Below are 17,995 nucleotides of genomic sequence, written 5' to 3' on the forward strand. Positions count from 1 at the left end.
GGGGGGGGGGGGGAGAGAATACCATCTAATGATGAAAGCTCCATCACCTTTTTAGGATTGTAGTAGTGGTGGTAGGGGGTTGGCAAATCCCTTAGCCTAAAGAAAAGTCTAGTTCAAGACTACAGAGAATCAAGAGATGTGGGTTCCCCTCTTATCTCTGGTAGCTATGTGGCCTTGGACAAATAATTTTTCCCTTTCTGGGAATTTTCCTTAATTTCTTAGGCCTCATCTGTAAGATGAGAGAATTGGACTTTAGGATCACTAATATTCCTTTCAGTGCTGATATCTTATGGATCTATGAATCATATCTACTTCATCACAAGTGGAAAGATATTATCAGAGGTATCTAGCAAATACCAAAAGGCTAAGTAAGCATTCCCTCAGACTTTCCCCTTCAGAAAGGAGGGCTACTGGAGGATCTTTAGAACCAGCCCCTCCCCTCCCCTTCCCCCAGTTCTACCTGAGTGTGAGGTCCCACAAGTTCCTGCTTCACCCAGGTGTCCACCTAGGCACAGCCAGCTTTGGTGAATGTGTGTGACCCTGACAAAGACAGAGCAAATGTCTATCACTCATTGATTTTAAAGCATTTTGCAGATGGGAGTGGGCTGCCAAAAGTACCCTTACCACCTCAGAACTGAAGTTCTGACACTTAGTACAACTCACCTGATATCCTGGATACTGAAGAGTAGCGCCAATGCTTCTCCTACCCAAGCCTTTTCTTTACAGGGTGGTACCTCTTCCAAAGTGTCAAATTTGCATTAACTCAGGACTCCACCAACCTCACTAAGAAGCTACTCCATTGTTCCTTGTCCACTAGAGCCCGTTCTAGTTTTTTCTTGTTAGAAACTCTGGCCCAGGCTCATTTGAGTAGGCATGAGACTTCTTAGTCTCAAGACACTGGGGAAATAAACACCTGTATCTTTGGGAACTCTTTCAGGCCCATATCTTTCAGACATCCTAAGAAGACTTGAGATTAGGAATTCTTAATCTTTTTGCATTTTCTAGACCCCTTTAGCAGTATGGTTAAACTCATAGATCCCTCTCATAATAATGTTTTAAAATAAATTAAACAAAATCCATAGAATTATAAGGGAATCCAGTTATATTGAAATAAAGATGCGATTTTCCCCCATCAAGTTCATAGATACCCTGAAATCCACAGATCCCCTTGAAGGTCCATGGGCTCCAAGTTAAGAGCCCCTGTTTTAGAATGTTTTAGAATTATCAACATTTGCTGTGGCCTATGGACTTAATGCAAGTGGCAAGAGGTAACACTAAAACTGGGCATTGTGTATATTTGGGGGGACAAAGAGATGGGGAGACAGATAGAGGGAGAGCGGAAGAGAAAGAGGAAAGGGAAAGGGAACATAAGAGGAAGGGATAGATTAGAAGGGAGAGAAAGGGACCTAGAGATAGGTATAATATATAACATATATATAATAAATCCTGTGAGAAAGATACCTTGTGTATGTGAGGAAGTTCCTAGTTGTGTGTCTGTGTGAATTCTGTGTATGTATGTTAGTGTGTCTGTTAAGAATTGTAACGGTGGTATGGTTGGTCTCTGCAAGGTACATATGTATATGTACATATATATACACACATGTAGGTCTCTATGTATAGTTGTATATATGCACATGTAAATATGTGTATATGTTTGGCATGTATAGACTAATAGGAGAGTGAGAGTGTGAATGTGAAAGACAGGGAAAAGGAGACAAGGAAGGCAACCCCTCTGAGCAATTTCCCGTTCCCAAAAGAGGTTCAGAAATTGTTAGTGACTTCCAAGCCTTGATTACTAACCAAAAGATGGGGAGTCCTTTGAATTTGTTAGAGATGTGGACCTTGAAGGATCCCACAAAGCTACAGGTGTTTCCTCCGCAACAGTGGGGCCAAGAGGTTTTGTCCCCAAAACAGGTCCCGAAGGCCTGACCCAGCCTTTTCTCAAAGTGTGGGAGTGTATGCGTGTGTGTGCAGATGAACCATTCTCCTGGTCTCTCTCTTCTTACCCTTCTTAATCCCCACACCCCACTACTCAGTTGTTCAAGGGAGGTGAGTTAGCTTAGTTCCCCCAGAAGAAGTGACTGCCTGATCATTGGGAGTAAGTGTAGCCTCTGTAGGAAGGCAGGATTAAGGTGGGGGGGGGGGGGAGGAAGAAGTATCAGTGAAGACCCCGCCATCGATTCCCCAAGTTAAGGTAGTTAGTTCTACAGCTTTCAGTGGGTCACAGGCAAGGAGGGAGGAGCAGCTCACCTGGCTCGGCTCCCTCAGTGTATTGGACCGAGACAGGCAAGCATCAGGCTCCAAGGCCAAAGCCGAAGGCTGTGGGGCACTGAGCGGCCTTAGGAAGGTGAAATCACTTCCGTCTGAGGCCGGAGAGAAGCAAGTCCTGTAGCAATGGCTCTGTGACTGTGCGGGCCGCAGAGTTACCTCCATGTACTTCAGAGTACCATCTGAGCTCAGTTGCACATTAGGACTAGACTGCTTATAGAAATCCCGGGAGGGCGAGTCACGGCGCCTGCAACAACCTTCCCCATCCGCCCCCCTCCTCAGGCACTTAGCTGACAGAAAGGTGAAAGAGACCAGAGAGAGGAGGCTGACAGCCGCCAGTGCTACAATAAGATAGAGGGTGAGATCGGAGCGCTCTTGGGGGTGCAGGAGGAAGTCGCTGGACTGGGGCAGTTCCTCGGCTTCCTCGTCCTGCAGGGCCAGGAGCACCGTGGCAGTGGAGGAAAGCGCCGGTTCGCCATTGTCCTTCACCAAGACCACCACCAACTGTGTATCCAAGTCTTCCTCCTGCAGGGCACGGGCTGTGCGGACCTCCCCGCTGTGAGCCGACACCTGAAAAAGGCCTGGGGTTGTGGACTGAGGCAACAGCGAGTAGGAGAGCCAGGCGTTGTGGCCTGAGTCTGCGTCCACCGCTGTAACCTTGGTGACCAGAGAACCTGGGGGAGCGGAGCGCCGTAGTCTCTGCGGGGAGGCTATCTCTCGGCCCGGACGAGGATGCAACACCGTCGGGGAATTGTCGTTCTGATCCTGGACAAACACGTGCAGAGTGGCATTGGCACGCAGGGCCGGGTAGCCCGCATCCCTCACCCCCACGGTGATCTGGAGCACCTGAAGTAGCTCATAGTCAAAAGTACGCTGGGCAAATACTCGTCCATCTTCGGGATTAATGTAGATGAAGGAGGAGGCCGGGGCGCCCTGGATCTGACTCCCTAAGATGGAATAGCTGAGGCGTGCGTTGTCTCCGGCGTCGGGGTCTGAGGCGGCCACTGTGCAGAGCAGGGAACCCGGAGGCCGGTTCTCGGAGATGTAGGCGCTGTAGATCTGCTGCGAAAAGCTAGGCGCGTTGTCATTGACATCGGAGATGTTGAGTAGGATGGTTAGGCTGGTTTGCAGAGGAGGCGAGCCGGTGTCCCGGGCCAGCAGCTCGACGGTGTAGTGAGCCGTGGCCTCTCTGTCCAGCCTCTCGCTGGTCAGTAGTGAGTAGTGGTTTTCAAAAGGCTTGATCTGGAAGGGCAGATTAGGAGAGATTTCCAGGGTCATCCCTCGGTTCACGCCTGAATCTCGGTCCCTCACATTGAACAGTCCCACCACGGTGCCCACAGGTGTATCCTCGGGCACTGGGTTTACCAAAGAGGTAAGCAGTACCTCAGGTGCATTGTCGTTGGCATCTTCTACCTCAATCTGCACGACGCTGTGACCCTCCATGGAGGGCTGGCCCTGGTCCCGGGCTCGCACGTGGAGCTCATAGAAACTCGATTCCTCGAAGTCCACGGGGCCCAGTACACGGATCTCACCACTTCGAGAATCCAGACTGAAGAGCCCCCGAGCCACCTCTGATGTGTGGTCCCCAAAAGAATACTCCAGCTCGCCATTGGGGCCGGAGTCAGCATCGGTGGCGTTGAGCCGAACTAGGAGCTTACCCTGAGGCGTGTTTTCAGGGACAGTCACTCTTAGCAGAGAGGGCTCAAAGGCGGGCGCATTGTCATTGATGTCCAACACAGTGATGGAAATTCGAGCAGTGCCCGAAAGGGCCGGGGTGCCCCCATCCACAGCAGTGAGTACCAGCTGGTGTTCTGCTTGCTCTTCTCGGTCCAGAGGTCGCTCCAGGACCAGTTCGGGGAACAACCTCCCGTCTTTCAGGGTCTTCACATCCAGGGAGAAATGGAGACTAGGGCTGAGCATGTAAGAGCTCACAGTGTTGGTGCCCACATCAGGATCTTGGGCGCTGTCCAGAGGAAATCTCGCACCTGGAGCGGCTGATTCTGAGATTCGCACCTCTCGTTCTGGGGTGCTGAAGCCGGGGGAGTTGTCATTGAGGTCTAGGATTTCCACCTCCACACGGAACAGCTCTAGGGGATGCTCAGTAACCACCTGCACTGGCAGCAGACAACCGGTGCTGGCTCCACACAGGCTCTCACGGTCGATCTTCTGGTTGACCACCAGGGCGCCGCTGGCCAGATCCAGGGCAAAATAGCGGCGGCTCTCCTCCGAGCCCAATCGCAACCGGCGGCTCTCCATATCTGTTACCTTTAAGCCCAGATCCAGAGCCACATTTCCCACCAAGGTCCCCAGCTCGGATTCCTCCACCACCGAGTATCGGAGTTGCCCAGACACCCAGCCCCAGCCGGACAAGGACAACATGTACAGTACTTGCCATTTCCAAGCCAGCTGCGGGGGCACCTGGGGCCCCATGCTCAAGCACTCCCTCAGTGACGGCCACGCTGGTTTGTTGGGTCTCCCAGGGGGCCTAGAGGGCCTTGGATCAGAGCTGCTGTAATCCTTGCAGCTTCTTCCAGAGGCTTTTAAAACTGCTCCAGGGTTTGCCTGCCTGCGGCAGCTCTCCTTAGTCACCAAATGGCGGGGGTGGGGAGTGGGGGGAGAGGCGTGAGAAGGGGAGGGAAACAGAATCAGAGCTGGAGGGGGGAGGGAAGAGAGCAAGGAGATAACTAGCAGATCCCCCAACCTAGCTCCACGTCTGATTGGCTGAGAACTCCGCCTGTTTTGGGCCAATGACGAAGACTTCCGAGTCCTTGAAACCTTAGGAACAGCCTCAGAAGTCTTAGAAGCCTCCCACTCGCCCCTGAGCTGAGTGCGCCAGGTTGATTCAACCCCTTGGCAGAGAAGTTTGACAGCTCAGATGGTGCTCGCTGGGAAGCCGCGGGTTTGGAAGCTGAACTGGTTACAAAACTCCTCATTGTTCCGCTTCAGAGGCTTCGTGCGGGATTTCAGGCGCTTCGACAGCTTCGCCTGAACCAGATACAAAACTTGCCTTTGTACGGAAGACGAAACCTGGGTCTCCCAGCTGAGCCCGCTGCTGGGGCTTCATGAAAAGAGGCTTGTTCAGACAAGGACACACAGGGCAAGTTCCCAGAAACAAACGACCTCACTCAGACGCAAGGATATGCTTTTAGCAAAGTCCCAACATAGGCCAGCTGGGCCTCCTCAGCCTTTCACAACTCACCAAGACTACGACGGGACTGTGAAGCGCACATGCTGAGCTTGGAGCTCTCGAGGCAGGGACACACCTTCCCAGATCTGCTACTCACTCTCAGAAAAAAGTCTAAAGACCTAGCCGAGGGGCTCGCTGTCCCCCGGCTTCAGATTGGCCAAGCACTTTCAATCTCATTTCTGGGGATATTTTGAGGGATGCTGCAGTTTTGTGCCCCCTCCCAGCCAAATAAACACCCTAATTCCAGCCCATCTACCACAGTCATTTGGGCTTCAATGGTTTGGGATCTCTGGAAACCCTGGGATGATAAAATTCGGCGCTTCCCAACCAGGCCAAGCGGCTGCACCCTCTGAGGCTTAGGAAGTGAGAACTTTGGCCAGTCACTCAAGTACTTCCCCAACATGGTCACCCCTTCCCCAACCCCTTTGCTCCTTGATCCCGTCCCTCTTCCCTTCCAAAGAATTTAGGGTGTTTTTAGATACAGGCAGGAGGTTGGGAGGTCCTAGGTACGTACCCCCAGTCAAAGATCTGGATCACTGCCCCCCCAACCCCATCACCCTCCTCACCACCTTGTCTCTGCACACCTTTTTGGAGCAAAGAAACCACAGAAAGGTCCATCTCCACTAAGAAAGGGAAAGAATTGGGAAGATTTTTGGCCTCACCTGCTGCATCCCAGTCTACAGCTGTTTGCTCCCACTTGCCAGACCTGATGCAGACAGCCCACTATATCTTTCTTGCTCACCAATTACCTTTATCTCCTGCTCTCCGATATTGGTTCAGCTCACTCCCCAGTGCTAACGCCACAAAACTCAATGGATATGTTGTAAAATCATCTAAAGCACAGGGCCTACCCCACTGCTGGTGTTCTGAAAATGATGACTCATCAGCATTGGCCCTGGCGTTGGGGGTCAGATCCTCGCTGGACTGCCTCGAAGCCCCATGCGTGGGGCCAGGCCAGCCCAAAGGCGCTGCCTGATCCAGGGGCAGCATGGCTGTGGGTCTCACCTCCAGTCCGTAGAGCAGATCGGAAGGCGGGCAGCTTGGGCGGACAGGCTCCCCTGCCAGAGGTGCACTCGGTGATTTCACCATCATGAAGCTATCGCTCCGAGAGGGTGCTGAAGCCAAGGGTGTGCAACCATGAGAGTGACCGCCCACGTCCACAAATTTGATGGGATCTTCCGAACCCAACTGGATTCGGAGGATGCCATTGGAAGGTGGGAGCCCCTCCCTCCTTCGGGACCGACTGAGACAGGAGCAGGTCCCGCCAAGGCATCGCAGGCCGCAAGCTGTACCTCGCAGGCACTTGGAGAGCAGTGCCACGAAAGAGCCGAAAGAGACAAAGCAGATCGCTACCAGGGATACTGCAAGGTAGAGGGTCAAGCGAGACTCTCCTTGGGGCTTCGCTGAGTGCTCCCGGAGGTCAGGAAGAGCTGGGTGTGAATCTTCCTCCAGAGATACCAGCAGTGTCACGGAGGTGGAGAGTGGAGGACTCCCATTGTCCTTCACTACTATAACCAGCTTCTGGGGCGGAAGGTCAGCTGGGATTGGGACTGCTGTCCGAATCTCGCCTGCATAGCGAGACACAGCAAATAGGCTAGGATCCGGGGCCTCGAGAAGTTGATAGGAGACCCAGGCATTATATCCTGAATCCAAGTCCACCGCAGTCACCTTGGTTACAAGATGGCCAGCTCCCACTGATGGGGGTAGTGCCTGTGGGCACAGAGAGCCTGGCCTAGCCCTGGGACGGAGCACCGCAGGGGCATTGTCATTGAGATCTAGCACGAAGAGGCGAACTGTCACCGTGCTGCTGAGAGGTGGGTCGCCCCGATCTCGGGCCTGTACTTCGAACTGCAGCGTCTGAGTTTGCTCGTAGTCGAAGGACCTGGTGGCGTGAACTGCTCCGGTCTGAGGATTGAGGGAGATGAAGGAGGAAGCCAAGACATCCCGACCTCTGGGCTCCAGAAGGGAATAAGAGATGAGCGCATTCAAACCCGAATCTGGATCCGAGGCTGCCAGAGAGCACAGCAGATCCCCAGGGCGATTGTTCTCCTGGACGAAGACCTCATGGGATCTCTGAATGAATGAAGGTGGGTTATCATTCACGTCGGAAACATTAAGGAAAATCGTCCTGCGTGTGCTCAGAGGCGGAGAGCCCGCATCAGAGGCAGTAACTGGAATCTCATATTTGGATTCCACCTCTCGATCCAGGGCAGCAGCAGTCACCAGGGAGAATTGGTTCTTGAAGGCTGACTTGAGAGCAAAGGGCAGGTGTTCTGGGATACGGAGGCTCACATCACCATTAGGCCCAGAATCTGGGTCTTGTACGCTAATGAGTGCCACCACAGTGCCAGGTTCAGCACTCTCGCGAAGGGTACCCAGTTCCGAGGTCAGCGTGATCTGTGGGGCGTTGTCATTCACGTCCAATACATCCACGCGGAGACTGCAGTGCTGCTCCATGGCTGGCGTCCCCCCATCCCTAGCCCTCACGTCAAATTCGTAGTAGTTGTCAGTCTCAAAATCTAGGGGACCCCGGAGTGTGAGTTGCCCCGTGATAGAGTGCAGGCCAAAGAGAGCCCGTACTCGTTCTGGGGTATGATTGCTGAAGGAAAAAGTGATGTTCCCGCTGGAACCCTGGTCGGGGTCAGTGGCGTTGAGCTGGACGAGTAAAGTGCCCGCTGGTGCACTCTCAAGCACACTGATTCTGTAAGAAGACTGCTCGAAAGCTGGGGCGTTGTCATTTACGTCCAATACAGATACCTTGAGTTCTGCGGTGCCTGACCTTGGAGGGCTGCCCCCATCGACGGCAGTCAGCACCAGACGGTAGTCCGATTGCTTCTCCCTGTCCAAAGGTTTTTCCAGCAGCAGCTCTGGGACGAGACTGCCGTCACTGCGCTTCTTCACGTCTAGGGCGAAGTAGTCATTGGGACTCAGCCTGTAGCTGCTGATGGAGTTACTCCCCACGTCTGCGTCCTGAGCCTTCTCTAGGGGGAAACGCTGCCCGGGGGGTGCCGCCTCCCCAATCTCCAGGTCTAGCTGCTGCCTAGGGAATCGAGGAGAATGGTCATTCACATCCACGATCTCCACCTCTGCCCGGTACATCTCCAAGGGCCCCTCAGTCACAAACTCCAGCGGCACAACGCAGCTGGCACTGAGCCCGCACAGAGCCTCTCGATCGATGGGATCCTTGACAAGCAGGGCTCCGCTGTCCAGATCCACGCGGAAGTACCTCTGGTTCGCCTCGCCAGCGACCTGCAACCGACGAGCCGACAGGCTTTCGGCATCCAGCAGGAAATCCTGGGCAATATTCCCCACAAAGGTCCCCTCCTTCGATTCCTCGGGGACTGGGTAGCGGATCTGCCCGGAAATGTAACCTAGCTGGCAAAAGAACAAAAGGCAAGCCCCCGGCCGGATTCCAGCCCAGATCTTAACCCCGTGGCGCATCTCCGCCAGAAATGCTTTGCACCTGGACGTACTCAAGGCTCGGGAAAAGCCGACCCCGAGACAAAAGGCCACGGCAACCAGAGACACCTGCTTCCCTTTCCAGGCGCCAGCTCCGGCGCGGCTAGGCCGGCGCTTCAAGGGTTACCCGCCGCTTTCGCGGGTGGCGGGGTCGATTTGTCCGCCTTTCAGCACTCGATTGGAAGACAGCGCCGCCCGGGCTCAGCCAATAGGCAGAGCAAAGGAAGCCAAGAGCGCGGTAGGGTTAATGCGTCGCAGCATTGTAAAAACTCCGTTTTTCCTCCTCCCTTTTGCTCAAAAGCGTTTCTTTTCACGGGTTCGCCCCTCTCTAGACACCCAGGCAACATATATACATTTCTGTGACATTTCAAGCCTTTCCCTGGACTCCACTGGGGCCACTGAATCCCCGGTGACCGCACTGCCTAACTCGATGGCATTCAAATGCAGTGGTTTAAAAGAGTAAGTAGCCTTTCTCAATTTGACTGCATTAGAACAGCGGTTAATCGGCTAGCCCTGTAACAACCGCAATCGGCGCGCTTTACTATTTTTTCGAAAAACGTGCCTATCTGTATAGCAAAGGCACGCATGTTAACATACCCAATTAAGTTAATGCAGAACACGTTTTATCGTAATAGGAGGCAACGGCGGAAACCGGATCTCCTTCACAAGGCACGGGCGTTAGAGATAGTATCAAGGCTTTCAAGGACGAGATGCACAGTCGGGGGGAGGGGGAGGAGGAGGGTGAAGGGAGAGGACCGCGAAGGTGTAAAGCGAGACGTTTAATTAGAAAAGGAGCTCATCTCTTGGCAGAGCTTTCGGATTCTCCTTAGCTGGCAGAATTCAAAGCCTCCAGTTTCACTGTTTACACACAGATTTACCAGGCTCACCTGACTCACCTCAGTAAATATCATAGTCCCTAAAAACCCTCCCTCTCGAAAGGATAACGTGCCAGATGTGTTACTAATTAAAAATAAAAGCATTTTTAACTGCTCAGGATCTCCCTCTAAGCCTGAGGCAACCTTTTGGGTACACACCTCCCAGCACTCGGTCCCTCCCCTGCGAAGCACTCACTCCTGCGCAAGCGCACACACTTCACACCATCTGCACCTCTCCCCTGCAATGCGAACACCAGTTCATCCCGAGCATCCAGAAAGAGAGAGTTCCAACCTAATCCTTTTATGTGAGGTTTCTGAGACCACCCCGATGATCACAGCGTCCAAGCCCAGCAGCACAGACCGTTATCCTTCCTATAGCCCTCTCAAAGCCTGAGATAGTGGGGAAACTTTCCTGCCTGAGGTGAGTAGACGAAAGGCAATGTTCTTCCGCCGCATTTCGAAACAAACAACTTTTAACTCCTTTTGAGGTAGCGGTGGGGAGATCAAATCAAGAATAGCACCTTGGAATCTCACAGGATTTTACCATGAGATGTTGCCAATCCAATGACCTAGGGTCACAAAGCAGAAATTCGTCAAGAAACGGTCCCCTTAAAAATCTCTGGAGCTTCAGATTTAGAAAACAAGACGTCCACACCAATTCATTCACTGTTTGCTTTACTGGGATTGCAGCAGCAGCACTTAACTCTTAAATGTCACATAGACATTTCTGTAACTACTATTTCACCTTCAGACCAAAATTCCCCATTAATAACAGCTAATTTCCCTGGAAGCTCCTAGTGTCGGTTGATATGCCACCTCTAACTTCTCAAGCAGCACTCTAGCTCACCTAGAGAGATCAAGATCCTGGGGGAAGGGCTGAGACAAGACTTGATCCTGTCTACATTGAATTTTCAGAGCTAATCTACTTAACGCCTTGAGATTTGAAAATGGAGTCATAAAATCTCACAGACCGAATATATTTTCTACACCTTAGGTTCATACAATGGCATCTTGAAAGTTTGGATGTTCCACTGAACCCAGCTGTACTTTTTGGTGGAATCACAGAAACTCAGAGATAGGAGGGATTTGAGGGGTCGTCTGGCCCAACTTTTGCTCAAAGTATGAATCCCTTCCCTGATATCCCAGCAAGCTTCTTCTTGAACACCTTTGACTAATAAATATGCCAATGCCAATGGAAATCCTAGGTTGTGAGAAGGAAATGGGATTTTTCTTTGATCTTTATTCTTTCAGTCTCTCAGACTAACTCCCACCCCCACCAAAATTTTTTAATATGTCAGTGATGGCATACCTTTTAGAGATCCAGTGCCCCAAACTGCAACCCTCATGCTGCATGTGAGTCCCTTGCTTTACTCCAGACAAGGGAGGGAGGAAGTGCTACTATTAGGTTGCTGGGCAGAAGGGCGGGTAAAGTGAGGGTTGTCCTCAGGTTGTGGGTGGAGAGGGGGAAGGGAGCAGTTCCCTCTGGCATGTTCCCACACACGTGCCATAGGTTCACCAACACAGATATAAGAGATACAAGATGAATGAAGGGGTTATATTGAGAATAATAATGCTCTATATTCCTATATATCAGGTTAATTCTACAACTCACTTCTCCAACAGCCATCAAGTAAGAAAGTCCAGTATTATTTCCACTTCACAGAAGAAACTGAAGCTTACAAGCAGCCCTTTAAGCAGAGCGTCCCCATTTCTGTCAAGGTGAAGGTGGCCTGTTCTAGTGTAAAGAGCCCTAATTTTGAGTCAGAAGACAGATCAGGCTTTATTTCTTGCTAAATGTGTAACATTGCAAGTCATAATCTTTCTGGGCCCCAGTTTCCTCATCTGTTAAAGGAGGGACCTCCCAGCTCAGTCTACAATCCTTGTCATATACAAGTCACTGTTGTAACCTAATTTGTGAATGAAATCTTTGCTGGCTAAAATCTCATGTAGTTTAATTAACTTGTTTTTCCTATAATTTCCTATAATATTCCCATCAGTTCCCTGCAAATAAAAATGGGCTTTGCTTTTCTCTTTTCACTAGAAAATATTCTGAGAATAGATTTCACATTTTGGGTGGGCAACCTGCAAAGAAATCATAAACATATTACCATGCACAATAAGAGACAGACTATGATTTTAAACATTTGGATGAATTTGGCCCTGTGAGATATTAGATTATAAAATGGTGGCGGCAGAAGGGATCTAATTCCAACCCCTTACTTTATTCATGAAGAAACTGAGGCCCATAGAGGCTGTTGTCCTTTTGCCGAATACCACACACAGAGACTCAAATTCAGTACCTTCTTCAGCATCATGATGCCTCATTCTAACGAGGTTCCTGGGTTACAGGAAATACATTGAAGAAAATTTCCCACTCTCAACAGTTTAAACCAGCCCAAGCCCAATCTACCATGGATTTTACCTCAGGGTCAGTTTTCAGAGCACAGTCTTGCAGACAAGAATATTGACCAGTTCTTTTAACTATTGCCAGAATCTGGGCCTTAGGTCAGTCATCTCCCAAGTGAATGCCATCTTTTTCTCCAGAGATGAATTAGAACTCTAGTTCTTCAGATTCACTACCTAGGCTAGGAGTATCAAGCAGTAGTTTCTTACCTGGACAGGAGGGGCGCTCTCAGCACCTAACACTTGCCTATAAAAGGCCGGATCACAGCTCCTTAGCGTGTTCTGGAGACTTCCCATAGGACTTGGAGCACAGGGCTTCTTTGGCAGCAAGTCGCTGCGCCGAGAGTCTGTAGTGAGGTATACCTGGTGGTACAGGTGGGGGGGCATCAGGCCTCCTCCTCGAATAGCATCCACGTGCAGGGAAGGCCCAGGCGTTCGGTACAATGAACTCCCGGAGGAACTGTATAGGTCCCTTGATTTTTTCCATTTGTAAACTCGAAATACAATCACTCCTAGCACCGTGACTGCGAATCCCACGGAGACCAAGATCACAGACAAAAGCAGGTAGAATGTGAGATTTTTATTTTGCTCCTGAGGAGCCGAACCAGATGGGAACTCGACTCGGGCATCTGGAGACACCTCTGTCACTGACACTGTTAGAGTCACCGTGGTGGAAAGAGGGGGTTCTCCATTGTCTTTAATCAGGATCTCAAGCTTATGCCATGCTTGGTCAACATCTTGTACTGGTCGAGTGGTGCTGACTTCTCCAGTTCTGAGCCCTACAGTGAAGAGGCTCTGGTTTGAAGTTCCTAGGAGGCTATAGGAAAGCCAAGCATTATGGCCTGCATCAGCGTCCCAGCCTACCACACGAGTAAGCAAGTAATTAGCACCACTGCCTCTGGGCAGCGTCTGGGTAGAGCTTCGTCCAGGCCTCGGGTAAAGCACCTGAGGGGCATTGTCATTGAGATCAGTGACAAACACGTTCACGCTAATGTTGGTTGACAAGGGTGGGTTGCCCCCATCGCTGACATGGGCGGTCAGCTCAAACTCACGCTGATCCTCGTAGTCCAGAGGCACGAGGGCGGACAGGATGCCGTTTTCCGGGTGCAAGGCGAAGTATCTGCCCACCAGCCCAGTTTGGTGACCTCGTTCTAGGAGTGAGAAGGATAGACGGGCATTGTTGGGGGCGTCAGGGTCCCAGACACTAAGGTTCAGAATTGCAATTCCTGCAAGGTTGTTCTCCTCCACGTAGACATCATAGGAGGACTTTGTTGCTTGTGGAGGATTATCATTAATGTCAGACACTTGAACTCTAAGAGTAGTGACTGCTGAGAGAGGCGGGGACCCTGCATCTCGGGCTGTGATACTGATGTTGTACTCTGGAACAGCTTCCCGGTCCAGGGAGGCACTGGTTGTCAAAGTAAAGTAGTTTTTTAGGGAAGAAGTAAGGCTGAAGGGAAGGCCAGATGGAATCTCGCAAGTCACCAGGCCATTATCCCCCGAGTCCAAATCAGTCACACTGAGCCAGGCGACCACTGTCCCTGGGATGGCGTCCTCAGGGACGGGGCTGTACACGGAGGTGACAACGATCTCTGGAGCATTGTCATTCACATCTATGACTTCAACCAACACTTTGCAATGGGCCCCTTCAGGGTTGGGGCCCTTATCTTTCGCCTGGATGTAAATTTCATAGAGCTTCGTGTCATCGAAGTCCAGCCGCCCTCGCACTGTCAGCATTCCGGTCACCAAGTCCAGTGAGAAAAGGTCCTTCACTCGGGCTCTATTGTGGCTGCCGAAGGAGTAGATGACTTCCCCATTTGGTCCCTCATCCAAATCTGTTGCATGAACTTGTACCACTGGAGTGCCGGGGGTAGCATCTTCCCGCACACGCGCCCGATACAGAGAATGATTGAACTGGGGGGCGTTGTCGTTGGCATCAAGCACAGTGATTAAGATGGGAAGGCTAGCTGACCGGGCTGGTGTTCCTCCATCGAAAGCCGTCAACACTAGCTGAAGGGTCCCCTCATGCTCACGGTCTAGGGCTTCCTCTAGCACCAGTTCCGCGTACTTGCTACCGTCTTCCCGGGTCTGCACGCTCAGCACAAAGTGTTCATTTGCACTTAGCTCATAGGTTTGTAAAGAGTTAATTCCCACATCTGGATCGTGTGCACTCTCGAGAGGGAAGCGCGCCCCCGGGGCCACGGCCTCGCTGATTTCGAGTTTCATTCCATTAGTAGGGAAAGCTGGGTCATTGTCGTTGACGTCCTGGATCACCACCTCCACCCGCTGTAGCTCCAGGGGTTTTTCCATGAGCAATTCCAAAGTTACGGTGCAGGACGGGAGTGTCCCACACAGCTCCTCCCGGTCCAGTCTCTCGTTCACGAACAATTCTCCGGTCTCCCGATTCACTTCAAAGAACCTCCTGCCAGCTCCGGACGCCACAAACAGCCTGCGCTCCCACAGGCTGCTGAGATCCAAGCCCAGATCGACAACCACGTTGCCCACTCGGAAACCCTTCGCTCTTTCTTCCGGGATCTCATAGCTGATGAGCGTGGAAACGCTGTCCCAGGCGCCAAGTAGAAGCAGGACTCCCACCACTCTCCCAGTGCTGACCCGGCGGCTCCTCCCGGCAGCTGGGATCATCTCACACAGTAGCAACTTCTTTCGCCCAGTTTGTCCCAGTGGTTCCCCCGGAGAAGCTAAATTCAGTCGACCCGCGCTCGGAAATTTCGGGCTGGAGCGCTCGGCGCAAAGTCGGACATTGCTTTTTCCGCTTTCCCGGCGCCTTTGATTCGTTCCCCGGCTCCTCAGTCGGCGCCTTGTCCCGGGGCACTGCGAGGGGAGGGGGGAGCTGCAGCGGCCAGATCTCCAGCCTCTTCATTGGCCGACAGCGGCACACAGAGTCCCAGCCAATAACTGCACGAGGAATGTGCTTGCGCCGGTTCTTGCAGTTTGACACCGCGGCGCGCAAAGAACCTAAGTTTCCTTCCTCTTCTCGCCTGCATTTCCAGGCTTTAGAAGCTTGCTCCCTACCAAGGCAAACTATCTGAACCCGAGGAACCAGTCCTCCGGGACTCCGCCTACGCACAGTAAGCCAAACTAAGCCTCCGCTTTAATAATTAAAGGCTTGGACCGTTCGTTCTCTGCATTGTCTCCACTGAGAGCAAAGTTTTGCGTAGTGAAACCAAAGTTTAGCGGAATAGAACCAAAGTTCCCTGCGAATTTCACTCACTAGTTTTAAGTTCTCGTTCCTTCGACTATGCTTTTAAATACAACAGTAGTATTCACTACAAAGTCTAAGCATTAAATAATCCCTGTGTTGCCCAATAGTTCTGGCTCCTATTGAAGCAAATCTGGACAAAACTTGCCTGACAATAGAAAGCCTGTGTATTAGGAATGCTCAGCTAACGTTTCCGTCTGTGGATTCCTTAATGGTCTCTTTCGGCGTCAAATTGGATGACAGAGCGACCAGTTCTGCTTGATTTGCCGCTTTCCTATGAAAGCCAGTTACTACAGCTTGAAATTTTCTCTTCAAAATATACATACTTTCGATCTCTTTTACCAAGGATCAAGAATAAAACTTTTCTGATCTACTTTTCCCTAAAGCACACAATCACAAACACTCTCTCCACCATTGATTACTTTTCCCTAATAAGAAATCTGAATTTTGGTGTGTCCCAAGGAACTGATATTAACATCAAATTGGTCTGGTATGGTATTGTATTGAAAATGTCAGCTCACCTGCAAATTGGTAGCAACACTCTCTAGTTTTCTTAGAGAAACAAAGGCTTTAGTCATAATAGTTCAACGGCCACCAACCTGTGTCACCTTTTGTATTCTTAAGGGTTCTAGTCAAAGTTGATGTTTAATGAATATTTGTTGACATGATTGCGGTACCATTCCTAGAAGGATACTTATCAATTAAGAACACATTCCGAACAATTTCTTGTGCAGATCACAGGGCTGAATAGTTCCTTGGGCTACATCCACATAAGAGCCACACAGAAGAATGTGGAGAGGGGAGTGGGGAATGAACTACTGGACTTGAAGTCGGAAGGTCGTGTCCTCCGTCCAATACTCTCCTTGTGACAGTGGACAAATATTTTCCTTAATTGTAAAATGGGGATAAGAGATATTTTGCTTTTAGGTTCCAGGTAAAATTCCATGTTCCTCAAAGGAGCCTCTCCTGGTCACATTTAAAGCAAAGACCTTTCCAACGAGATGATTTTGAATTTATCCTGCATGTATCTTATTTATACATAGTTGTTTGTATTTGTCTCCTCCATTAAACTGTACACTCCTTCAGAATAGGGATTGTTACTCTTGTTTTGCCTGTCTTTATACTTCCAGTGCCTGGCATATAGTAGGTGCTTAAAAAATGCTTGCTGACTTGATTCTGCCTGCTTCATGGAATAGATGTGAAGATCAAATACGGGTAACAAATTAAAAGTTCTTTGTAATAATAAAGTAACATATTTACAGAACCTCAGTATTGATAGGAATCTCAGAGGCTCTCAAGTCCAATCTGAGTTGGAATTTTCCTTGCAATCTCCCTTACATATATTGATCCATCCTTCATTTGAAAACCTCCACAAGTGAGTATTTCATTAAGCATCCCATTTGACATTTGAGCAGCTCAAAGTGTTGGAGTGTTTTTCCTTAACTTGAGTCAATAATCAGTACATATAACCTCAGTCTTCACTGTGGTTGTGAGAAAGTAGAAATGGGAGTTAAGAAGATGGGATGTGGAGGGGAAAAGGAGGAGGGAGTTTGACTGGGCTATACATGGTGGAAATTCATGACAGAGAAGACACTCTCTTGAATGCATTAAAGGATTCTTTAACAAGATATCTTATGGAGGGAAGATACCAAGTTAAGAGAAAAAAATCATGGATCATATTCATAAAGGAGATTGATCAAACTCCTGAATCATATGCCTACCTTCTTATTTTTATGTAAAAATTTTGAGAATGAATTACACATATTTTGGATGATATCACAGATGAAAATATGGGAAAGGAACAGTCAAGCACTTGCAAATGACTGTCTATGGAAAAACTGTGACTTTACTGTCATAAAACTGACTGAAATAGTGTAGAGAATACAAGATCTCATAATTGTTTGCTAATTACTAAAAAAAGCATTTGACTCATTAGAACAAAGTGTATCCTTAGAATCTGTCCTTCAAAGAGAAATCTCTAATATATCTGTTGAGATTATATAAGATTTCTTGAGAATCTATTTGCCAAGACAAACATGATTACATCTCTAATATATCTGTTAAGATTATATAAGATTTGGGGGCAGCTGGGTAGCTCAGTGGATTGAGAGACAGGCCTAGAGACAGGATCCTGGTCCTAGGTTCAAATCTGATCTCAGACACTTCCCAGCTGTGTGACTCTGGGCAAGTCACTTGACCCCCATTGCCTAACCTTACCACTCTTCTGCCTTGGAGCCAGTACACAGTGTTGACTCCAAGACAGAAGATAAGGGTTTAAAAATTATATAAGATTTCTTGAGAATCTATTTGCCTAGACAGGCATGATTACAAAACACTTGTCACACAAATAAAGTGAAAGCTAAACAATTAGAGAGATTAATTGCTCATGGATAGGCTGAGCTAATGTAATAAAAATGACAATCCTACCTAAATTAATTTACGTATCAGATCCATATCAATCAAACTACATAAAATTATTTATGGAACTAGAAAAAAATAATAACAAAATTCATCTGGAAGAACAAAAGAGCAAGAATATCCACAGAATTAATGGTAAAAAATGTGAAGGAACGTGGCCTAGCA

General features: G+C 49.7%; 2 protein-coding genes across 3 annotated transcripts in view; both read right to left on the reverse strand.

The window, feature by feature from the left end:
* LOC123237545 (protocadherin gamma-C5-like) overlaps window positions 1–14,835 on the reverse strand; it is a 34,141-nt gene extending 19,306 nt beyond the window's left edge. The window contains exon 1 of one of the 2 annotated variants that reach the window (XM_044664525.1): window positions 12,403–14,835. In XM_044664525.1, the coding sequence (XP_044520460.1) occupies window positions 12,403–14,835 (2,433 nt within the window). Of the gene's footprint in view, window positions 1–2,250; window positions 4,699–12,402 lie in introns of those variants that run through there. The other variant, XM_044664526.1, reaches the window with a different exon arrangement.
* Window positions 5,140–8,896, reverse strand: PCDHGC4 (protocadherin gamma subfamily C, 4). Its single transcript, XM_044662986.1, has 3 exons — window positions 6,205–8,896; window positions 5,970–6,078; window positions 5,140–5,326 (listed from the first exon to the last, which is right to left on the reverse strand). Exons 1-3 carry the CDS (start codon window positions 8,894–8,896, stop codon window positions 5,140–5,142), a joined length of 2,988 nt encoding a protein of 995 aa, XP_044518921.1.
* Window positions 14,836–17,995: the final 3,160 nt, after the last annotated feature.

This window comes from Gracilinanus agilis, chromosome 2 (genome assembly GCF_016433145.1).
Source record: "Gracilinanus agilis isolate LMUSP501 chromosome 2, AgileGrace, whole genome shotgun sequence".
Lineage (NCBI taxonomy): Eukaryota > Metazoa > Chordata > Mammalia > Didelphimorphia > Didelphidae > Gracilinanus > Gracilinanus agilis.

Coding starts and splice junctions, on each gene's coding strand:
- PCDHGC4 (XM_044662986.1), bottom strand. CDS start 8,896: ATGCGCCACGGGGTTAAGATCTGGGCTGGAATCCGGCCGGGGGCTTGC. Junction 6,079..6,204: donor TCGGAGAGCAGGAGATAAAG/GTAATTGGTGAG, acceptor TCCCTTTCTTAG/TGGAGATGGACCTTTCTGTG. Junction 5,327..5,969: donor ATCCAGATCTTTGACTGGGG/GTACGTACCTAG, acceptor CTTTTCATGAAG/CCCCAGCAGCGGGCTCAGCT.